This window comes from Coloeus monedula (genome assembly GCF_965178545.1).
Source record: "Coloeus monedula genome assembly, chromosome: 5".
Classification (NCBI taxonomy): Eukaryota; Metazoa; Chordata; class Aves; order Passeriformes; family Corvidae; genus Coloeus; species Coloeus monedula.
In genome coordinates, this window is record NC_138785.1 from 68,428,621 (window position 1) to 68,454,194 (window position 25,574).

Genomic DNA, 25,574 nt, shown 5'->3' on the forward strand with positions numbered 1-25,574 from the left:
CTTTTACTCAGAAGACCCGCTCACAAGCTCCATACCAAGATCATTTATGTCACTAAGTGCTTTATATTGGAGTGCCAGACCGTAAGATGCTGCAGTCTTTTTTCCTTCCAGGCTTTTACTCCCCAGGTGCAACCATGTGCTCAGGTAACAATAACCATGCAGAAGTCTTTGCTTACAGTCCTCGTTTTCCCATGGACACAACCCTAGTTAAAAAAGGATGATTTAGATGCACCAGCACAGCTCACTTCAGCTCAGAGTCCCTTCAGATACACAATATTCAATCTGTGTAACAACCATTCACCTCACCACCACTGCAAGGGCCAAATCACCCCAAGGTGTTCAGGCACCTGGGAATCATACACAGCATCCCCTGTAAGCAGAAGTACAATTGCAAAGGTGTTGGAGTGAGTTTAAAGACAAAACCACACTCAGAGATTATGTGAATGATACTTGTATTTATTTTTTTTTCCCAGAAGCCCTGAGGACAGGAATAGAAAAGTTCCAGTAGAAATGTCACAGGGACAGTTGGGCAACATTTGAACCGGTGAGCCCACGGAGCTCAAATTTGTAAACTGCTGTAAGTAAACTGACACACAAAAAGTGTGATGTTTCTAAAAGGTAGACTGATCTATTTTGAATTTTTGAACTTAAAAGGACTTCTATTTAGTGAAGGTATACTGGACCTTCAGAGAAAGATGTGGCTCTTTGAACATTAATCAGCAAGTGTCAGTTAAGTTTGGGGATCCCAACACCCAATGATCACTATCACATTCTCATGTGTGAGGTGGTAGAGTTGTTGTGTTTGTATGTTTCCTATTTTTTTGTGGGTGTGCGACTTTGTCTTTAGTATGAAATCAAATCAGTTTAGCAGCTGATTCAACTGACTTGATGATGAACTTGGTTTGTCCTTATCCACATTTTCACCTGAAATCTTCACTGCCACATTAGTAGAAGTGATTTTACTTTCCAGCGCAGTCAGTAAATATTATGCAAAATTCTGGCTCTTTATTTGTTTTATTTTTGGTATTTCAGAAATACATCAACCTGTCAAAATTACAGAGCTCTTGCAAGATAAATCATCAAAAGACAGCATTAATGGCTTTCTATGCAGTACTTGTGCAAGTCAGAAAGTATTTGGCAGAACTGTAAATTAGCTTGTGTCTGAGGTGGGCAGAAGCTACACTCAGTTGTTACCACTTTCCAGAGTTTTAGAGTCTCCTTACCATGAGGAAACAGCTCCAACAGGTGAATGACTAAGCCCATGCTATAGAGAATCCATTCTAATTTTTAATGAGTATTTTATTGAAGACTTTTGTGGGTCACTTTGAAATTGATTTTTAAACACCACCTTCCTGATTGTCTGGGTTTTCTTTACCCATAAAGCTGTATGAAATGTTGCAAGAGCACAACTGGTCATTGTTTCATTCACTCTCCTTGACTATAGCCAGCAAACAAGTTTGGGAGATTTGTTTAAGTACCCAGCCAAGAACTACAACCCACACTGGATCCACCTGCACATTAACTCTCTGGAGCTAGAGGAGTCCAAATGTTTGTGTTTGTTTCTGGGTCCTTAGACACACTCTCAGGCTTAGCCTGGTGTAATTTTATCTGATCCAAGCCAGGCAGTTCACTACTGCCACTAGATCAGTGTGTCACTTGAATGATTTTTTTAAACCTCTTATTTTCACTTCATACTAGAGCTTTTTTGACAGCAGTTAAACTGGAGCATTTTCTGTGTATATCTACAGACTTTCACAATGTGCTTTCCAGGAGTTCTGAAAGATATTGGGATACCATCTTGGGAAGACAAGAAGCAGGCCAGGATGCTCTTTGCCATTTCAGCTTTTCCATCTGTGCCGCAGCTACCAGGACTGACTTAGCTCCTGGAATTCAGTTTGCAGAAATCAAACTCTACTCTATTCCTCATCTGAAGGCAGCAATTGATTCAGATTTTTTTTTTTTTTTTTGTGTACCAAGATGTTTGTAGAGGTACTGCAGGAGCTGCTGTGCTCCTTGACGTGGCTCACTTTATACAGCAGTAGGCTGAGCAAATGCTCTGTGCATTGCCATTCCTGGCAGCAATCAAATTGTTTTTAAGGTATCTTTTTTTCTGAAGGCAGAAAACTGGAAAATTAAACACACATGTTGGCAAAGGAGGTATAAATTACATGAGTCCCTTAGGAAGGAAAAGAATCAAGCCCCAAAACCTGAACAGTTTACCCCAATTATGTACAAGTCATAAAACACCTCTATTTCATGTATAATTATAAACTTTTTAAATGCATTCCATTCTATACTACCACATCTTTCCCCAAATTAATATTCATTATCAAATAAGTTAAACTTGGAAACTATTTAAAAATGACACCTGTAACAATGTGCCTAGCAAAGTATTGTAGTGTAAATACAAATATCTTTGATTAAGGGTTTTGCAGTTGCACTTTTGTAATAAAAGAAGGACAAAGGTGATTAACAATTTAATTCAGAGCATAATTAAACTGGTTGGCAAACTTCTCGTGCTTCCTTTGGTCCACCCGGTTCATGGCTTTCACGACCCGTTTCATGGCACCTCTGAAAGAGAAACAAAACAGTAACAGCTATGTTGAGTCTACTCAATCTCAGAGAATGTTTATGAATGTTGGGGAATTAGATTAATCACTACCAGGCTTCTGAGCATGGCATTGATGAGGCTGAACAAATTTGTCTTGTTAACTAAATTAGCTGCAGCAATATAAATAGTTTAATTCAGCAATGATTTTATTAACAGGAGTAAACAAATTCAAGTCTTTCAGTTTAATGGCTGTGTATTCCACCCTCCCAGCATTATTTCTTAGAGCCACACAGGGCAAGTTTGATTTACAAAAGCACCTAACTGCTCTCAGTGAAAAAATAACTAAAAATATCTAACAAGATCTTAAAAAATTAACACTTAGAAACCCTTATGAAATCTAACTCTTAATCTAGAATGTTTTTATGAGGGAAGGGTTTGCTGCTCACTTCACGAACTCATTTAGCGACTTCCACATGTTATAAAATCCTGTTTCATCAGATGTGGGCTGAGTTATTTTTTGCTCACACCAGCAGCATCCCCATTCCTGAGCAGCAGCTTTTAATGTGCAAGAACAACTCCAGTTTAGGAAGACACCAGAGATTATTGTGTATCTCTCTACAGAGACACAGGCTACTGCTGCAGAAGTGCTTAGAGATTAGCACAGGCACGACAGTCTGTCCAATACCTCATTCATATATAAAGTGATCTCTGCTGCCTCGGGATGGGCAAGCACTTGAACCCTCTGCCTCTCCTGCTGTGCTTGAAGAAGGCTCTGGAACGTTCTTCAGATTCAAAAACGAAGTGAAGGAACGAAATGCAGAGCTGCTAAGCTTTCTGGTGCTCCCAAATCCAGTGAAGGCCTGTCTGTCTCCCTGTTGCTGCCTTATTGGCTGCCATTGTTTCCTCCCAGTAAAGATGTGCCCAGAAATTTCTTTTGCGAGGGGCTGCAATGCTTCTGAGCTGGTAAGTGAAGACACCTGCACTTTTTTCCCCTCCACAAACTTTTGAGTGAAGATCACACAGCTGAGATTTTGAGGGTGAGGAAAATGATGCCTAGACAGCATAAACAGGAGGAGTAGGAGATTGTCATAAAAGGCAGAGAGACAGCAGGCCCCTATATCCTCTAACTGGTAAGGCAGAGGAATGTGTTCATGAATCCAGAGGGGTAAGAAAGCAAAAGAAATGCAGCAGAAGCAGTCAGGAAAATGTTCTGTTGTGAACATCTGCCCCCTCAGAAACTCAGAGCAACTGTTGCACAGAGCCAAGGGCACCTTGCCTCGGGATTTTTGTTCCTCACTGGATTCTGAAGTTCTGATTTTCACTGGTTACTTTAGATGTCTCTGGCACAAAAGCTCAGCTATCTGAGGCTGGTGTTTGCAGGTGTTCTCAGCTGTCACCCTGCCTATGAAGGATGTTATCTCCTAACATATCTCCAGGTAAAGACCTGGCTGCTCTGCTGATGTGGGAGGTAGAGCAGCTACAGGCTTGGTTTGAGGGACTGTGCCCCATTTGAAAGCAGGGCACTGACTGATGTCTCCTTTGATTTCTACAAGTTTGGCAAGTTCCATCACACAAGTGGATGGTTTCAAGGCCAGTGCTGTTAAGACTCTACATTATCACAGTCTGCCTTTATCACTTCTCAGGATGTTGCAAGCTGTGCAGGAAAATGAAGGTAAGTCATGCACCTGGGTAGTGGTCCCCAGCCTCTTTCAGGATCAGCCCCTACACACTATTCCAGCTCTGGTCCCAGGTTTGTCTCCAAGAAACAAGCCGACTTCTGGTTTGGTAACTGTTCTCTGTAATGGCTTCATTTCCAAAGCCATTTTGAAATTTTGGAAAACAGAGGTTTCTTCTTAAAAATGCTCTAAATGGTGGGATTAAAGATTTTCTCAGCAGCAACTGCAATGAAAACCAACATTCTGAAAAAACACCCAGGACAAGGTATACGTTTAACAAAATTCTGCCAATAAAGTTACCAGAGTAAGGAAAATGTGGTCATGGTTTTGCACTTCAAATATTACCTAATTGGTAGGAGAAAAGTGAGCCTTTAGCAGTGCAGAGTGGCCTTGACACTTTCATGTCATGTAGGTTTTACATTAGCACCAGTGGATTGTGTGATACTGTAAATGAAATGAGATCCCACTTTGATGATCTGTGTGCAATTTCACTTAGCTTTATTGGCAGACTAGAGCCCAGGTTTATCACCTACACATTTCAAGTAATTTGGGGTTGTTATAAGGAGTCAAGGTTATCATCTTGTTTAGTGCTGCAAAGCATGAAACCTATTAAAAACATGACAGGTTTGATTCCCTATGCCTGGCACTAATACACACTCAAAATCATTAGCACAAACCACAGTAAACCATGATATGAAATTCTAATCATTAGAACTGTATGTCTCTGACTTCTAACTAAGACCAGGTGACATGAGAATTTCACAGAAAACGTGCTATTTCCGTAACTAAAAGCAATGTGGATTTGGCTTTGTTTTTATAACTATTACATCAGAGAAGGGAAAACTGAGTTTAAACAAATATTGTGTCTCGGATGCTGTTCAGCTCATCCAATATATTTAGGGAATAACCCACCATTAATGATACAATAATAATAATAATAATAATAATAATAATTTTGCTTTTTTTGATTCGACAACTTTACACTTCACTTTCCTTTGACTACTTCATTTTTTACATATGAAACTCTTTAAATAGCTGCAGCTGCTTCCTATTTGATAAAGACCAGAGCACACTTGGGCAAATTTATGTTGTAGCCACATCTAAGCAAGAACAGGCATCAGAAATGGTGTTAATAGTGGACAGATGGAGCTACTGTATGTTCTAAAGCCCATTTGGGACTGGCTGGCAGGTTCCCACATCCACCTGAGCTGCTGTGCCTGACTAATAAATGATCATCCAGAGAAGCCAACCCAGCAACTGAAGGGTTTAAAAAAAATTGAGACAGGATGTAAAAAGTCTTTCATAGGGAAATTTTGCAAATTAGTTGAAAATCACTCTCAAAGAAATAACCTGGGTCATCAGTACCTGCTATTTTTTACCCTCCAGACATATAGAAGACATTCTTGCTTGCAGTTAGCCAAGAAGTTTAGTAAGTGCATGTTAGTGTAGAAACAGAAAGTACTGTTGAATCAAACAGAAACAGTAATTTAACAGGCTTTAGAGAATGGAAGTATCTTACTTATTGAAGACTTTCTTCTCAAGCCGGGAACGAGAAGTGTTAGCCTGTTGCTTCAGGTCTGTCAGATTTGGATATTTTTGCTTCTTCCCTTTCTTTTTCTGTCCTTTTCCATTACTTTTAGAGGAACCAAGATCCAGTCCTGTAGCAGCTTCAACTTCTCTCATAAATTCTGGATCTCGCCACTCTGTTTAAAAGACAAAACATGGACTTTGAAACTCCAAACCCAGGGAGTACTTGCAGTCTCCCAAGGAACAGGTTCTTGTCACCAATGGGCGAGGGCAGAGTCACTGCGATCTAAGCTGCATACGCAAAGGAAAGAGAGGATAAAGCAGTTTCCCAAAATGACAGATCTTGATGAAAAAGCCCTGCCAGTCTGGGGTTACTATGCATTAGTTGCTGCTGTGTATAAAACTGTTCTGTAGGAAGACTTAAGTTTTTGCAGTAGCACAGCAGCAAAGTTCCAAGGAAACTATTCCATGTAGGAGAGGTGAATAAACACAGTGATTATTATTTAGAAATTGAAAGTGCCAACAATGTAGCTGAGGACCTTATCTGCAAGAAATAGATTCTGAATAAGCTTAAAAATAAACCTAAAAAAATGGAATAGATCAACTTTTGAGCAGAGTAGGGGTGACAACTTTGTGACTTCTTTTCATCAATAATATTTACTTCAAAATATGAACTGGTATCTGACATCTGCATAAAATTCTTGAGTAGAACAACATGACCCTGTTGCCTTGAGCCTCATTTTGCATCTAAAAAGACACTACTTTCTAGGTATCTCACATTGGCTCAGTTTAATTACCTAAATCAAGTTTCTTCTCTTGACAATGGCACAGGTTAATTTATCCTAACAAAATCTTGTTCTACATTTTATCAAAACCTTAATGCTTCAGAATCAAAGAATACATTCTAAGTGGATTCTGATCCTAGATGCCACCAGAGGAAAAAGCATGAACAAGTTAAGACTGTGGACTGTTTGAGGAAGCCATAGTCTTTTACCTTCAGTGTGGAGTCTTGTGTATCAGAATAAGGTTGCATCGTACCAAGTAAAAATGTGGCTGGAGGATGACATCCGCCAAGGGGAAATTTAGAAACATTTCACTGCATTGTAGAGAACTTGAGCATATGGGTTGGAAAAAAATGTAGGAAGTACTACTTCAAAAAGAGCATGGTCCAAACTCGGCATAAATGCCAGAATTCTATAGTTTAACAACAGTAAGTGCCCGTCATTTGTCATAGTTTCCCTTATGACAGTCAGCCCTTCTTGCCTGCAGATATTGTAACACCAAATATCTACTACTCTTACTTAACATCTTTGTAGATATAGAAATATAAACAGTCCTAAAGGACTATACAGCTTCATTTATACACCAAGATTGTCACTGAGTGTGACAAACACTGCTAACAACATTTCAGGAAGGTCAGAGGCAATGTCCTCACTTAAGAACATGGTATTAAGGAATGCCAGAGCAATTTTCCAAGGAAAGGTTAGATCTAAACTACCATCATACATGTAAGCAAGGACTGATTAAAATCCCACATGCCAAAAAGCATGAGCAAAACGAAGCTGTTCAATAGCTGCAGAGGAGAGTTACAAAGGGAGAAAATAGAACACGTATACTTGATAGATCATAAGACCTCACAGACTTTATTTTTTTTTTTGAAGTGAGGGAATACAGAACAGCACAATTCAGATACAGGAACGATTAATCCAAGATTAAGGAAAACTGTCTAAACAGTTTATCTCCCAGTAATAACAAGGCGTCACAGTTTAGGAACCCCGTGAATGGAGCAATTGTTTAAACACAACGAAAAAATGCCGGCATCCAGTAGAGATGAAATGAGCATTTGAGTAAAATGAAGGAGCAATTTAAAAGCTTTTGAGAAAAATCAATAGAATGCCAGGGAAGAGCAGGGGTTTTGAGCATTGATGGGCCCCTAAAGCTCTTCATACATTGTTACTGAGTTTAGCAGCAGGGAAAAGAAAATTACACAGTTTGCAAGGGTAGGCGGGAATCAATACTGTAGTTAGTAAAGAGATGCTATTTCACATCTGAGTGGCCAGCGGCCTGCCTTCACCAGCCTGTCCTGATACCTGTTTGTTAACAAGTCACTAAGGGCTGAAAAACCAGATACTCTTCAGGGCTGACACAAAAAATAGGCACTTAATTTGCTCCTGTGTGCGAACTATTGGAAAAGGATGAACGCTGCAGATTAGCAGGTCAGCATAATCTCACCTGATTCACTTGTTTCAGGACTGAAGAGCCTAAAGCACCTTTTTGTGGACATCAGCTAGAGTTTAAAATTTTGTACTAGGATAATAAATGCTCCATAATAACAATGACAGTGTTGACAAAACACAGTCATTAGCACACAAACCATATTACTTTTATATAGCTGTTTCCCCCTTTAATCACACAAAGATAGAAATAAACCTACTATCCAGTATGCGAGAAGAATTTTGGTGTAATTTAACCATACAACTGATCCCTAAATTTTAGTGTTTTTTTCCAGATTTTTCAAATTGCCATCATTAATGATGTTGTCAATCAAACAGTTCCTGACTGTCCAGTGAGTTCCCAGTTGTGTATTTCCCATAGCAGCATTGCTTAGATTTGCTTCCAGACCTTTGTAACCAAAAAAACCCCAAAACCAAACACCACTGAAAACCAACCAAACACACTCCTCCAAACCACAAGATAGTGAGGCACAGGAAAAAAGAAAGCAACAAAAAACAGTGTATAGAAGTATTTATTGACATCTGGTATATGTGTGGCTTTAGAAACATGGAAGGTTTTGAAACATAAATTAAGTGCCACAGCTTGTGCAGTAAGTCCCCCGCCAGATGGGATGGACCTTTGTGTGACATCTCAGCTTAACAACCACACTCAATAACACAAGGAGCAATGCCAACACTAGTTTGGGACTAACATACACATCCTTGTGGACCAGAGGTGAGAAGCCTCTAACAACACCAAGCTGACACTGTAATAAAAATAAATACTATGTCTAGCCTCAAGCAATGGCAATTTCACAGGAAAAAAAAAATCAATATTTTTCAGTCCAAGTGATTTTTATACCAGAATGTTAGTTTCTAGTTGGAGATTTCCAGAACACTTATCAGTTTAATTTGCTAGTTTCAGTTTCACAGGGAACTTTCCTTTTTAACACAACATCCACACCCCTGTCCTGGTTTGCCAGTGACAGTCCAACAGTGTCTGTGATGCTGGCTGGATACCAGTTTAGAACACTTATTCTGCCTGGACAGGGATGGCAACTATATGCAAATGTAGCACTTGGACACCTGCAAATACCAGAAGGTGTTCAGTAATTGCTGCACTGGTGTGGTGCTGTAATCACCAAGCCCAGTCACTCAAAGATGGTCAAACAAGTATTAAAGGACACTGGGTAGGTCAGCTCTATGTTCAAATGCACATTCATTCCACAGGGACCTTTTTGAATACAGATCAACAACTGTTCCTTAGGCTCTCAAGAGGTTTTATGGAAGGTTCAGTAGGTTCATTAATAATATGTGTAACTGTGAAACACCAAGTCAGTCAAACCTTAAGAGGGAACTCCTTCAAGGGAGTATAGTATAGGATATCAAAATGCTAATGCCTATGGGTGAGTTTAATTAGAATGCAGAATACTCACTGAGAATAAATAGCTCAAACCAGAGAAAACTAAGACCTGCTGGAGGAAGGTAATTTAAAGAAAAGCTGTCCCCTCCAATTATACACTCTGCTGGATAGATCCCTCTCTCCCATCTTCCTTTGCAGTGCATCAACTTCCAGTAGCTTCCTGGTTGCAATCCCCCAGGTATCTTCTGTCCATCATTAATGAGGTTTAGTTGTACTGTTGCAAGAAAATCTCTTATTCCCCTGGAAGTCTTCCTGACTGTGTACTCATTTTCTGCTGTTTTGTTCACTGCCTGCATTCCTCACCTACCAGTCCAGAGCTGCACCCTGGCTAAAAATGCCCAAATAATCTCGGGGAAGAAGGAGCCTTCTTCTCCCACACCTGAAAGCTGCAACCAGGATGCAAGGAGAAGGCCAATAGTTTTGTTGCCCATTCCCAATTGTTTAAAAACAAAATCCGGCACGCCCTCCCAATATTGGTGGTAACACAATGATCCCAATAATATTATCCTTATATTGCATAAATCACAACTGTTAGGGACCAGCAAGATTAGACAAGTACTTTGCAGAAGCACAGGAACAATTACTGTCAAGCATTTCCCAGGGAAGAGGTCTAATCATCCTTGATAAACATGTTCCTTAAGACAAAGGCTATGACTTGTCTTTCTGAGCAGTGTTGGGAACATTACAAAAGCCACTGGAAATAAAGCACAAATGCAATGTTAACCTTTTTCTGTCTACACATGTATCCATATTTATCTCATAAGCAAGAACCACTGCAAATGAGCAGCAAATTAAAATCAACAGGAATGCAACTGAGAGAATTTGGTTAGGAGCAACATAGGTAACAGCTATCTCCCACTTCTGCCTAGTATTTTTTGTAATTTTTATTTTTTTTAAGATGCTATTCAGACACAGACCTGGCTGGGCCGCTTGCTTCTCAAACTTTATCTTCTCTTCTCTGGCTCTGTCCTCTGCATTTACAGGAATCCCAGAGTCATCCCGAGGTATTATCTTTCCATGGAAAGGGCACTTGAGGGAGAAAGGGGGGAAAAAATCTCACAGTTTTTGAATGAAAAGAAAATGTTTACATTTTATTCAACACAGCTTAAAACTGGACACTGGAATTGAGCAACAAAACCACACCTGATTCCCAGTCCTCTTCAAAAAGCATCAGGATCCCATAAATGTCATGAGTTTTAATATATTCAGAATCTCAAAGAAATAAGCTCTTGTTGATACAAATATCCAGTTTCAAGAGACCAGGTAGTACATCCTGCCAAGTCTGGAACTAGGGCACCAATGTTCCATCATATGTTGTTGTTTATGCTATATCCCTATCCTCTAACAACCCCATTAAAAGTACTGAAGTATAGTTAGATCCCTCAATCTCAGATAATACAGGAAGAACAGGGATACTAGAACAAAGTATTTAAGCAAAGCAGTTCTGCTCAACAGTGGTCGTAATTTGAAGCTGTGTAGAACTTAGACCTAATAAAACTTAATTTGTAAATAAAATTTCTTTGCCCCTCAAACATAGAAGTTTCGAGAAACAGTTAATACCAAATATGCCTCCGAGTGAGGAAAAATTTCCAGCAAAGAACTGACTATCTCTACCTTACTGCCAGGTACTCACACATCACAGTAATAAATAAAACCCAAATAACCTACAATGAATGCCAAAAACATTTGAGAGTTATTCAAATGTTTACAGCTTCTTTACCAAAAGGATGTTTCCCATATGAAGCACATATTAACATTTAACTCCTCCAACACAATGTTCTTCCACTCCCTTGAACTATACTTACAATGTCAAATAAACTTTTATGGATGTTTTAAGATCTTCTCCATATAGCACAGATCTTGGAAGTTATGTGACTTGGTACCTACCTTAATCCGATCTTGTCTTTCACACAGACTTCCATCAGGCATTGGTGCTCGACATTTATGTTTTACCGGTTCAAACTTGCCAGCAAATGTTATATACCTGGTTTTTAACATTTCTGTTATTTCTTTATTTTCCACTTCTTCCTCTACTTCACAGGGTGCCCAAAATCGATGCTCAGAGGTAAATCTGGGAAAAAAACAAATGAAAATAATTCACAGACAAATTGTAAGAAAACACACAGAGATGCCATTATCAACCTGTGCTAAACTCACATGTGAAAGGAAGAGAAGCTTTACTAGTGAATTAAAAAACACCCCTTAGGAATCTACCAGTCTTTCATATGGCTTCTGTATTATGAAGATATCTTTAAAATATAACAAAGCCTGTCTAGTATTGATTTCCTGTTTAACCTGCTAAGGTATTACAAGTCCTAGCCTTAGCTCATGATCTGACAACCAGAGTCAGTTATCCAATTTCCAGATTCAGTGAATAACTTTGTAATTCTGTACTTAACATTCTTCATAACAAAATACTTCTATGATTAAGCACAGAAGACAGATCAAGGAGGAAACAGTTTGATCTTAACCTATCTGATCTTATTCCTGACAGCTGGACTCCTGCAGCAGTAGAGAAGCAGAAGCTGACACCAGAGGATATTGCAATGTACTGAGACCAAGGGAAACAGCAATCAGCTGAGCCTCGTACAGATTCTTTCTTCCAGGTTCTCCTATATGGTGTCTATAAATCTGAGAAATTACCAGGTGTTCCTCTAGGAAATTAAGCTAATCCACTGAAAATTTATTTTAAAATTAAAGACCTTACATATAGGCAAACAAAGATTTTCTCAACAGCATTCATATAATTTCATTTTAGCCACCCTAAGCTGCCAATAGACTGTAGTGAAGAACAGGCAACCCCAGAGAGCAATTACCTGACTCATTTTAGATGCTAAACTTAGGAGGCAATGACTATCCCTCTGAAGGTAAATGTTTCTTTCTCCTAATAATGACAAGAAATCAGGATGACCAGCTTCAGCTTAGTTATCTAATTTTAAGATATCTGAAGTTAACAACAACAATCCCACCTCAAATTTAAGGAAATATGAAATTAAAGTGGAAAAAAATACAGCTAAATTATGGGAAAAAGCCTGCAGCCTGCATGTCTGCTGCTCATTACAAGCAAGATGGAGATACCTAGATGACAGATGTCTTGATAAGGAGATAAAATTCCTAAACCACACTTTCCAATCCCTTTCTTCCACATCGTTCTTCGACCCAATCTGTTACAGCATTATTTGCGAGGATTTACTCTATCCATATCCAATTCCTCTCACTCACTAATATCCTTGGGTGCCATTCCTACTTCTGAGACGTCGCCTTCTGTAGCCTGCAGAGTGATATATACATGAACACTGGCTTCACTCATCACACCGGTCTCAATTTGGCAAAGCACATAAGCCAATACTTGAAAGAATTACTTTAGATGGCCTGAAAAGTTTTGATTAATTTTATCTAACCAAGTTTTCAGCAGATGACAAGGAAAAAAGAAAGTAGAGGAAAATTTCTGACCATAGCAACCTACAACATATATAGCTGCTGGTTTTAATGCAATAGTTGAGCATTTAAAACTATGTAAAGAGATTAAAACTAGCTTTAAAAGGGGTTAATGAAATTTTCTGAGCATCTCTGTGATTTGCCAAGTCGTCAGAAAAATGTTCCAACAAAATTCTTGTTAAAACAAATTGATTCTATCCAGTAATTTCTCCGTCAAATACAGCTCGTTAGTGCCAGATAAATGCTAACCTGCCATAAAGTACAAATAAATTTCTTCTGGTAAATTAGGGGATAAAGGCAAAAGAGTTCCAGTGGAGGCTAGTTCAGCAATAAACACAGTAATATATTTCTGCTGGTTTTGGTTAAACAAAATGTTTTTAATTACATACTTCTGCAAACTGTAGCAAAAAAACCCAAAAGCCCTGAAAGTCTTTCCAAAATACCAATATGACTTTAGCCCACTATTTGAATGGTACAGTATTTTACCTTCAGAACTTATGTGGCAAGATTGTACAGTAGACAGTAAATAAAAGAATTACAATAATTTCTTATTTGCTTAGTTTAATGTAATGCTGAAAGCAAGACTGACCAGCAGCTCTGTGTCACTAACCTTGCAGCCACACAGAGGGGAAAGCATTCCTAAAAAAGTCACCATACAGGATTTTTACATGCATGGTAATCTTACAGAATCTCTTAGTAAAATCCTAGTGCCCTTTTGTGGTCTGAACTCCCCTCCCCCTCTAAATTATCAAATTACAGTTACATGAGAATGAAGAAGCATTTAACTGTCATGCATGTCAACCCTTCCAATTACGAAATAGTTCTATTTAATAATTTCTCTGTCTCCCTTCCCCTAAATATGCATCTAACAAATGCTAAGAATATTAAAATTATGTTTCACTCTATGTATCATTGATCAGTGTTTGGGAACTGAACTTAAAAAAGCCTGGTTCATAAAAATATTTAATAAATATTATTGTTTACTACAAGCATATAACTTATTTTCTCCCAACATGATTTACAAGCAGCTGAGAGAAGAACAAAGCAGTGGCAATCCCCAAAGTTTTCTGATTTCTTGTTGTAAGTTAAGCAACGTTTTAAACAGGCAGATACTTGCTGGAAAAAATGATCCATGTGACAAGTAAAACCTATTTGTAAGATGGATCAGAAGAGGAACAGATAATCAACTAAAAAATGAAAAAGATCAACACCTCACTCACATTTAGAGTGCTCCTGATCCAGATAAATAACAGAGGCTTTAATGGCAATGACACAGCAATACACGAGGAGGAGGAGGAGGAGGAGGAATAAAAGACAAATAATGGCTAACTGAAATTTAAGAGGAAGACTAGCTCTTGGAGAACTGCTGCACTCTTTCAATGAATTTATATCAATTTATAATCTGATGGGAAGATTATAAAAACATTGAATAAATATAAAGTCTAATCCCAGATGCTTACAGAGATACTGAAGCAAGTGCAAAATGGGCTAATTGAAACATCCTAGTCACAGTCAGTGCTGCACCAACCTTTTTACTCTGCTCCCAAGAGTAAGCTGATTTAATTCAAGGAGGAGGGTAGATGAGTTTGGAAAGTTCATGCTACCCAAAATAAATCTGTTAAGATGACACATCAGACTCTACACAATACAATACTGTACAGCATACACTACCTTCTGCCCCCCCTGAAAAAATCCAACAAAACTTCTTTAGAATATCATCTTCCTGGTAGCTACCTTCTCACTGTCAAAATCTTAATTTATTGTAAACGCTGTGATTAAGTAAGTGCACTGATAAATGAAACGAAAAGACTTTTCCCCTTTATATTTTAAAAGTTCAAATTCCATACACATCCCATATGTGTTGTCTATTTTTCAGTTTGCTTTTTTTCCCTAAGAATCTTACACAACCTGTATGGATGCATATAGAAACATTAAAATAGCTGGCCAATAACTACCTTAATTTTTCAGTAAGTCTATTTCATGCGTGAGGTCAATGGTATTGTGTGTGCAATTACTTAAATTATCTTTAGTTAGATTGGCATATCTGTAGTTATAGACTATATGGTTCAGAAGTGTGCCCTCTATTTTATTGGGAAGCATAAAAATAAAACAGTACAGCACAAGGCAGACAGGCAGTGAAATATGCTTCTGATTTCACTTATGACTTGAATAATTCATTTGCAATGTAAAATAAGGCCTTACTTCCTTTTTGGCACTATCACAGACAAATGCTTCTTAAAGCCCTGCTGAAAATCTTTTCATAGGCTTTGAAGAGCCTTCACCACACGAGATGGAATCCAAACCTTGGAGTGACTGTGGTAAAGCACTTTTATGCAGCAAATTGCACCAGTTTTCGGTAATTTAAAAGATATTCAGCATTTTATGAAATCGGGTGCAGGGGCAGAGATTTCCTCTTGTTCCTTTCTGACAACACTGTTTTAGCACTGTGATTACAAGTTGGGGTTTTTTTGCTCGTTTTGTTAAGAAAACAAACTAAGTTAAAGTAATACTACTAAGAATATAACAGCTTAATTTGGAACCCAGCCAGTCAACGATTTTTGCCTTTTTCAAGCCAGGTATGGTGCACACTGATATCAAAGTTCTGGTGGACTTTAAAGAAATTTATACATACAGGGAGGACTTTGCAACCCAACTTCCATTTAAAAATACTAAAAGGGGTTTTAAAAACTGACTGTTAGAAATAAATTCTGATGTGCACCTACCACCTTTTCTCCCCAGTGCTAAAGCTTTACCTAAGTCAGCAATGCTTCGTGAAACACAAAACCTCTCAGACAGCAATGGAAAGTGAAAGATCCAAACCCAAATCCTGTAACTGCCACCTTTTCTTGTGTGACTGAATAAACATATCAGTTTCCTCAGTTACCACTTTGTGAAGCCAGGAAAAACACTTCCCCAGCCTTTCTCCTACCTTGCTTGCTACTTATTTATATCTTAAAAGTCTCCAGCTGAGGGAATGTCTATCACACACTTGGCAGAGCCCTTTGCATAATGAGGTACCAACTTAAATTGGAGTAACTGATGCTATGCTGCAAACATAAAAAGAGCAGAAAAAATGTGCTTTGAAGCATCAAAGGATATTTAATTAGTATCACATCTTCTCAAAATAAATAACATTTAAAGGTAGAATTTCTGACTTTGTGGGTCCTACAACACAAAGTAAAGAAGAAAAGTAATTATCAAAAGAAATAGCAGTCACCCCACTGCATGACCTCTGAGTACAACTAAATCTATTTATTTGTTTAATTTGTTTTAAAAGAAAAAGAGCATTACTTGAGAATCTTCCCAGCACTTGGCTGATCCTCTCCCCAGTAGTGAAGATCTAATCCAAAAGGCATGAGGGGAGCTTTAGCTCTTTCTTCTAGTTTTCTTCTTTTACTGTCAAGATCTTCCACATCTGCTGTCGCAGCAGTTGCAGATTCACTGGAGAAAATTGATGAGAAGTCAATACAGAACACCAATGACCACGACAACTTTTTTTCTGTTTTCATTAGATTTTTTTAGACCAACACTAATATTACCTTAGATCTATTGCAACTACTTTTACAAGGTTGTCCTTTTATTTTTTTTAAAGGAAGACCATAAGACACAACACCACATGCTCTCTGTACAGCTCGCTGCATATTCAGCTAGTGCTGGCTAACACCTATCACACTACTGGGGCAGAAGCACAGAGATTTGATGGGGGCAGCAGTGGATCATGCAGGTTGTACTCCCACAGGAGCTACAGATGTGGTACAGGAAATCTCAGATTAATTCCGGTTTGCTAGGTTGTGGGGGCATTCCTGGGCAATGCAGAAGTGTCTTTCCAGGAACATGCCACTAAGCAGATGACTCCAGTCTTACCCCCAAATCACAGCTAAATGCCAGGCAAGGCTGGCGTTTCATCAAACTTTGAACAGGATTGATAACAAAATTGTCTTTGGAAGCAATGTAACATCTCCAGGCAGCACTGATAGCATAAGTCACTGGAAACAAAGAGATGGTTGAAACTACTTGCAAATTGAACATTAGGATACATTTTGTTTAGCTGCAAACAGAATGTACCCAAATAAATGGGGTGGGGGGTGTTGTTAGCAAAGAAGGGAACAGTGTATTTTCATAAAGGCCTTTTACACCAAATAAGATCTGTAGTAACTGAACAGTAAAAGATTCCTTAAGATCCTAGTGCAATCACCAACAAAATCCCAAATATTAGGCAATGAATGTAATGGTCTTCAAAATGAGACCAAGTCAGCCTCGTCAGCTTGCCTGGTTCATGAATGCTTTTCTGTGTGCTGTCATGACTAATAAACACAAGAGCAAGAGGTTTGTACAAGAATGAAACAAAGATAACCTGGCATGAGGAGGTGGTAGCTTTGGTAGCTTGTCTCTAATAAGTTTCAGAGTGGCAGCTGCACAGGTTGGATCGAGTTCATCCTCATTCCCTTTGAGCTGAGTGTGGGAGCTCAGCGGAGCTGCTCCTGTCGATGCCTTCGCCACCGGGGCTTTTGGAGGTGACTTGGGTTCAAGCCCTGCAAAAAAACCTTGATGTTTAGGAGTGATTCACTTCTCCCACCCTCACAGTCCAACCCAAACAGCTCAGGGTGCTGACTACGTCTTCCTGCTTCCAGTTTGCTTTAGACATCAGTCCCACTCAGAGTGAAACAGAATTATTTAGAGGACATTTGTCTTTCACAGATACTAAACCACACAATTTGCCAGGAGAAAATACCTAAGTGCTGGCAGAAGCAGGAACTGCACCCAGAGAGTCTGCCCAAGAGACAGGAAATGCCTGAGCTACACATGAGGAACAAGCCATCTGCAAGGCAGTACCAGGCACTGATGTTCAGCACCAGTAGCTCAGCAGTGGGGTAACTTTAATTACTTTTACAGACAGATTAGAGATTCAGCTGTAAGATGTGAGGACTGTAAGGATGCAATTAGTCAGGCTGAGCAGTTAGACAGCACCTGCCTCTACCGCTGAGCTGGAGGAGCAATGCCATTTAGCCAGTAGTAGCAACAAGAACTTTTTAGCCAATGACAGCTAAAATTGGAAAGACATGATCCCTCACACTAATGTGATGTGTCCCCTTAGAAAACCTTTTTATAAAATAATTAATTGAAAGGCAAGGTCTCGTCCCTCAAAGAAGATCCCTAAATTTTATACAAAAATGTCATAGTTTCACAAAACTAAAAATTTCAGCAAATTATCTGAGCCTTCTTATGAAAAGTAACTGAAGCTTATCTAACATGTTTTAGCCATTATTTAACTGTAACTTTTGATCTTTTGCCCAATTCTAACCAGCCCTGAAGCTGCACCTAGAAGCATTCTTGCCTTGTTAGTCATTAAATGTATCACAATATATTAAGTAGAAAAGCAAAAGTTAATGTTGTATCTGTAACCAGCTGTCTGAGTAGGAACTTGCCAGACCCATAGGAGAGGGTAGGCTTGGTACATAAGATACTTTCATTCCAGAGAATAATGTATTCTCCACAAGCAAAATCAGAATTATTTGCTGTGACCCATCTTTCCACCTTATAAGGTCTCCCAGTAATTCATCCTGACTTTGATTCGTTTGCATCACTCATTCCCTTTAACCCATGGAGTGCAACTGCACGGATGGCACTGCCTGGCATCAGCCACAGGCAAAGATGCTGAGAGGGCAGCCTTTGAGATCCACCCCCTAGGAGCACATTGTCCAAGTACCTAGATCAGGAGCTGAGTCTTTGTGCAGGGAATGACATCCACACTTTTTTCCCAAAGCTCCAAGCTCAGGGCACTGAGAAGGACACCTGTTTAACCTAGTTCCTGGACAGCCTCTGCCCAGAGACAGCTGACAACCCTAATTCAAAATCCAGTCTCATCTTGCTGTTGGCTGGTGCTGCTGAGCACACCTGGCACTGCTGCTCCCTTACTCACTCCAGCCCACACTAATGAAAGCTATGAACACTCCACATTCTCCAAAGTCAACAAGGCTTTAAAGAACATTGTCCAAAAAACCCACAATTTAAAGGACCAATCTGTGCTTTGGAAAACAGTCTCAAAGTTAGCAGAAGAACCAGGAATAAGGGAAATTATAATTAAATATAATAGGATGGATCTAAGTAGAGAAAAGTCTAGGTTATTTAGCAAAAGAAAGTATTTCATTACACTTATTAGGCTGTGAACTTGCTGTTCAAGAGGGATAGTGGTGCCTCCACAGAAATGTGCTTTTTATACACCACTTCAGTGAAATAATAATGCAGAAATTTTGAATTTATGCCTCTGGAAAGGGGGCAGGACAGGCTTCATCTCAGCTCATGTCACAGGCTAGAAAGGGAAAATGCCCTTCTCAGGTGCTTTTATCAAAATGAAGGAGTATTAACCCAAAACCTTGTAGTAACCACATTTTAGAATCATCAGTATTTAGAGAAGTAAACTTCCTTTAATGACAGAAACAGTTACAAACAGGGCCTTTGGCATGAACAAGGTTAACTGAGAAGAGTATGTCATAGACTCTATCTGTAATGTAGAATTGCTTAGACTGCATTTAGCATTTAAACTGCTTTCTTATTTTTTAGAGAGCCTTTCTGAAAAGCATTGTTTAAAGCAAATGTTTTGAGAGCACCTGTATGTGTACTATTTACAAATAGTAAAAAAACAGTCAGAAGATAGCAGGTTTGTGTCACTCACCACACCTCTTCTCTCACCTTCAGAGAAAATAAGTGCATATGTTTTAAAAGTTCTCAGAAAACCCTATTTTTTCCCTATGATGTTTACAGGAAGCGTGATTGCTTGTTCACCACACCGGTTTTGTTGAGGAGGAGGGGAACAGCAGAAACAAACCGTCAGCAACACACAGAAAAGGCAAGGGAGATAAATAGACAATGTGACATTTAGACAGATAAAAATCACATCCAGAAGATCAATATTGGAATTCTTAAGAGTTACAAGAACAAAATATTTTCTCATTGATTTCTTATTTTAAACCATTAGAAGAAAAATAGCCAAAAGTAAGTACACTAGGACATCAGTAACACCACCTCTACTGTGGAGTTTTGAATAAGTATTTATGTATGAAAGTAGTTTTTGCTAACAAGATAAAGACAAGAATCACCACGCAGACAGCCCCAGACGAATGGTGCCCAATATCAGGGTGGGGTTTCTTTGTTTTAGTTTTAAAACATAGATGGGATTAAGAACAGTTTTAAAAGTCAAATTCCTCTTCAGAATTCTGCTGTTCTGTGTGGTTTATTTAACAAGTACAGTACCTGGGTTCAAATTGTTCCAAACAGCAGCTTTGAGAAAGCATTATAAAAGTGTTTAAATCCCCCTTTTTGTTTAAATTGACCAAATGGCACCTATTGCCTGAAGCAATAAAGTAGCCCATGTTCACAAGATAAATCAATAGAAGGAAAGAGAGAGGCTGGGGTTTCAGCTGAAGTTAGGCTGCTGAATGCTGACATTATTGATTTTAGCTAGTTCAGCTGGCCTTGTAATTAAAATGTAAATTTGAGAAAGAGATTATGTCCTGACAGAAATGGTGGGATTAAGGGGAGATAAAAGCCCCTCAGTGAAAATTCAGAGAAAAAGCCAGCACAGGTTTCCTCAGCTGTGTGGATTTAGACAAAATCAAGCTACTTCAGATTCACTGAAGTTTAATTGAAAAAACATAGATAGAATATAAACAAGTATTATGGACTTCACCTTTCCTGAAAAAAAATTAATAGTTTCTGCTTCTCATTTGTTAAATCTTAATCAAGCTAAGCATATGTGATTTATATTAGTACAGACACTGTCCCAGACTGTAAGGAAAATCCAGCAGTTCAGGTACAGTATTTCCCCACTTACTCTACTGTGCTCACAATGAAAATGCCTGCCAGTATTTTACTCAGGAAGCACAATAAGCTTTGGACTTTGCAAAGCTTCCCAGTGCCTTTGAACATAGCTATGCTCATTTATGTGAGATCTTGGAATTCTACTTTAGAAATTCAAATTAAACAAAAAAAAAAAAAAAGGTAACTATGGTAATTAACAAGAAGAGTTCACTAACATTACATAAACACTTAGTTTGGCTTACTGGAATTACAGAATATGTTAATTTGTTACCTCTCATCAATTAACCGTATTTATTACTGCTTTACAATCATAGTTAAGAACCAGAAAAAAATCAAATACACGGCATTTATATCAAGCCCTTTCTATACCTTACGCCCTGATCTTTTAAGCTTCTTCCTTATGATTTTGCATCCTGTGGCCATTGCACAGATCCTCTGAGGGATACTGCTGTGGCAAACTACTCAAAAGTGTACCAACATCTTGTGCAGTGAGTATTAACTTCCAAGAACTTTAGCAGAAATCAAGTATATCCCATGTCCTGTTAGATTTTCTGGGACTCTTATTTATATAGAAGGACCTCTCCTGAGAATGAGGAAAGATTCCATGATCAGCTGATCAGGATGAACAGAAGAAATATCTACAGTCAATACTCCTACATGGATGTCGAAGTATTTTGTTTGAAGTGATAATCATGTTTTTTTATAAATGTGAAAAGTTAATCTTCATTCCAAATACTGCATTACAAACAGTTTTACTCACTTATTAAGTGTAGCTAGGCCTCTGTAGGGCTCAAGCTGTGCCAAAGGAGGTTCAGGTTGGATACTGGGAAATATTTCTTCACTGAAAGAGCAGTCAAGTATTGGAACAGGCTCTGTGGGGAAGCAGTGGAGTCACCATCCCTGGAAATGCTCAAAAAATGAATAGATGTGGAACTTCAGTGGCCACGGTGGTCAGTCAAAGGTTGGAATTGATGATTTCAGAAGTCTTTTCCCATCTTAATGATGGTTCTGTGATTCCATATAGGACTTGTGTTTGTCTGTATACAGGTACGTTCAAAACACGCTAATGTAACGAGGCAATCTCATTTGTAAACTTACAATTAAATATTTCTGAAGTTTTTTATGCTAAGAGAAATGGAGACCACACACACATTTGATAACAGAAATTCTGGACTGGGGTTTTAACTTCAGTGCTGAATATCTGTTTTCAATAAATTTATGATAAATCAACACATGCTATTTACATCCAGTGACAACTATGGCAGATTTTTTTTTAAAGGATTCATAGCAATATTAATAGAAACCTTATTCTAGATACTATACTATTGTCTAGGCTGAAAAACACAACTGTGTGTTACTTGCATTTTCCAAATTTAGGAAAAAGGAACCCAAATTTCAAAGAGATGAATAGGTAATTCTGTCTATCCTTCTCCCTGCAAAACATGATATGCTTTTTCCCCTAAAAGAAGTCAGGTAAGAGCCTTATTTAGCTTAGACAGTATAATTCTAAGTCTCAAAATCAGTCCCCGACAATGATACTTCATACAGTCTGGAATCTGCAGGTTTGTTTCTGCTCTGGTCTCCACTGAGCTGTTTCTCCACATCCTTCACATGCAGGAAGAATTCCCTCAGAAGTTCCTGAGCTATGAAGACCAGACGAATCAAACCTGACTGAAAAGCTGGATCCAGACAAATTGAGAAATCACTGCATTAAGGAAGGAAAAAGCTTAGGTATAATTTCCATTTAGCCAGCACATGCGTGTCTGTTTAAGGATTCAACAGTCAGTAGAACCTCAGCAACTTCATTCCCAAATAATAATAATGTCATCAGAAACCTCTGCTTTCATTACAACTAAGTAGGACAACATTATTTGGTTAATCGTGCTGACGCACATTTTTATGGCCCTAGCTGATGAAAGCAATTGGCCTGAGTGCACCCCAAATAACCCATCTTACCTTGTGTATGAAATACAGGTATCTGTTGGAAAGAGAAGCTGCTCTACTGACCCCACACTTGTGTTCTCTTACGTACAGAGTCAGCCTTGAGCCAAGTCTACTTCATGATCACGGCCATGACAATCACTCTCTCCACTGTGGAAGCCTAAACTCCCTCCCATTTTAAAAGCTATTACAAAATGGATTTTAGGAAGTTTTTCAAATACACCTACCACTGGCAAATCCTAATAAATACTAGTAACAGAAAACCAAACAATTTCCCTAAAAGACTAGTAAGCACTGAAAACAAGTTTTTCACTGAGTATGTCAGAGAGGCCTACATGTTACAGAAAAAGTAACAGAATTCGTGCTTTTGCCTTGTGATTTCCAGAAGATGTTCACGTGTACCACTCAAATAATAAAAAAAACTAGCAAAAAAGCCACAATGAAATAGAGGAAAACATAACTGTAAAATCAAGAGATATTGATTCTTTGTAACTAAACCTGTTAGATGCTTCTATGAAGGAAAAAAAGACCAGTTTAAAAGCTATCAATTCTTCACAAGTCAAAATTAGATGTTTTGCTTCATCAACACTTGCATACATGCTCTTTTTGCCATGTGTAGATTTAAATCCACTATTTAAAACAGAAAAAAAAAAAAAAGGGAGAAATCATTTACATGAAGGTTAAAAGAGCACATTATTATGGTATGGAATAACTATTTCTGCATCAAAAATGAAGGAAACAAAGCTAAGATGGAGCCAGCACAGTGCTCTCACAGCAATATATGTGTATGTTAGATAACACGCCTGGCTTCCTTTTTTTAAAATTTGTAATGATGATTCTCTGATGTTTCGCATTTTGCCATTTTGCTTTAACCACTGTGTCCCCTCTACATCTTCGAGGATGTCTGTCAAGAGCCTGAAGCACTCCCAGTTCTATGTAAAGAACCAGATGACAACTTCTCTGCTAAGGAAATAATGGTTTTGTACATCTTATTAGCTCAGTTGGGGTATAAGTCTCCACATTGTTATGACTTTTCATAGTAAAAACAACAAAAAGCAGCTACTTAACACACAGGAAAGTATAACTCCGATACCATCAGATTAGGAAAGGCAGTCTGGGGACATCTAACCCAAAAAAAGCACATCACACTGTGATGAGAAGAGGAAAACATTTCTGAGATGGATAGAACTAAGCCTCGGGATTTTAGAATTGTAGCTTTGATCCCCATATGAAAGAACTCCAAAGCAGACTTGAAGATGCAATGTGAGCCACTAAAGTAGCTATTAGAGACCTAACAACATTCTGGCTTAAGGCTCAAATACAAGAGAAATAATCTTACTAACCAGAGCTGAAATAATGGTTTGTGACTGCACAGTCATTCCTAATATAATTTTGGATAAAGATGAAACGTGATAACCAATAGACTGCTTCCATGCTAATAGTCCCAAGTCAGATGGTTTTCCTCACGTCACCTCTTGTAAAACAGAAGTAGCACTCCCCCGTCCTCAAAGGAGTATTGCATGGGTAAATAATGCTTGCACTGGGACACAGACGAACTATCAACTAAAGTGGGTGCTTTGGACTAGACTGAGAATTGTTCTATTTTTATGTGGAAAAGCACATCCCTCAAAACAGATCACTTCCCAGCTGCAAGCCAAGCCAAGATCACCAAGAGCAGGAATGAATCTCTCATCCTTTGCCATCAGGCAAAAATTCTGTTCTATGGCACAAGAGCAATGTCAGAAGCTGCACAGTTCCATCCCTTACCTCATCCACCCTAAGGCTTTATGTCAAAGGAACCAACAGCTGACCAGCAAAGACTGGAATGTGGAAAATCTGAAGTGGCAACAATATTTTATTTCTCCCTGAAGTTCTCCTTTAAATGAATAATGGCTCCATTTTCCAGGGCTTAGCAATACCAGCCATACAAGGGCAGGTCACTCTTCAGTGGATATCAGCAACGGCAGTGCCCAGCGCTGAGAACCGAAGCAACCGTAAGAAAATAATTTTCAGTGTTGTTTCTTTTTCAGCCCAATGTTCCTCTTTAGCACCACTGTGCACCTAAAATGGCTCTGTGGTCCCATAGGAGGGCTGGCCTCTTGTCAGCAGCAGACATCAGATGCAAGTGTAAATAAGGATGATACAAATGGGAGGTCATTAAAATTCTGGTAATGCTAATTTGGCATGACACCTCTAATGGGTTATATCTTCACACTTCAATTATCTAATCACCTAAATTCTTTTAACAAATTTACATTTCATTTTATACATCAAGATTCAAATAGACTTGTTCAAGTCTACCTCCACCCAAACTGCACACATGCTCAATTCAGTTTCTGTATTTAATATCATCACCAATTTTGAGACTGTAATCATTAACCACATATAGACACAGCTAGTACAACTGCATGTTTCTATATACTTAGGCATAGAACTTCCCTTGTCTCTAAATATATTTTCATTTTTTACAAGTTTTTCAGATCTCAGGAGAACCACAAAACTTACCTTGTTGGTAGGATATATTTTTGTGAGAGAAGTGAAAGGGAATAAAGTGACTTTAAATCAATAATTTACATGTCACGTTTCAATCCATTTCCACAGTCACGTTTTACAACTTTGTTTTCCGGTTTAATATAACCAGTTAATCTGACTTGTTCAGGAAAAGTAACAACAAAAGGAAAAAAAGCTTTTAACCATTCACACCTTCCACGTAACGCTGGGATTTTATTTTACATGGAAGGTTTAATGTTCCAGTTAGAACATTCCACTTGTGCAGACTTTCATTTTCTAAGCTGTGATTTTCAGGAATTTTGAGTTATTTTCAGACCATTTCCTAAACTGGGAACTTACATAATAACTTTAAATGGCAGCAAGTAAAGCTGAATGTCTTCAGAACCATCGGGAATGATTAGTTTCTTTCAGAATGTTATTTTTAAGGAACATGTCAGATAAAGAACAGCCAAGTGTGACCATAAGCTCATTACATA

General features: G+C 38.5%; 1 protein-coding gene across 1 annotated transcript in view; it reads right to left on the bottom strand.

Moving 5' to 3' along the window:
• Positions 1-540: 540 nt before the first annotated feature.
• UVSSA (UV stimulated scaffold protein A) overlaps positions 541-25,574 on the bottom strand; it is a 49,243-nt gene continuing 24,209 nt past the window's right edge. Inside the window, exons 8-13 of the mRNA XM_082282680.1 lie at positions 17,183-17,360; positions 16,120-16,269; positions 11,278-11,461; positions 10,308-10,419; positions 5,747-5,930; positions 541-2,571 (exon numbers count right to left, since the gene is read on the bottom strand). Coding sequence (XP_082138806.1) covers positions 2,478-2,571; positions 5,747-5,930; positions 10,308-10,419; positions 11,278-11,461; positions 16,120-16,269; positions 17,183-17,360 — 902 coding nt within the window. The 3' untranslated portion in view covers positions 541-2,477. The remainder of the gene's footprint in view (positions 2,572-5,746; positions 5,931-10,307; positions 10,420-11,277; positions 11,462-16,119; positions 16,270-17,182; positions 17,361-25,574) is intronic.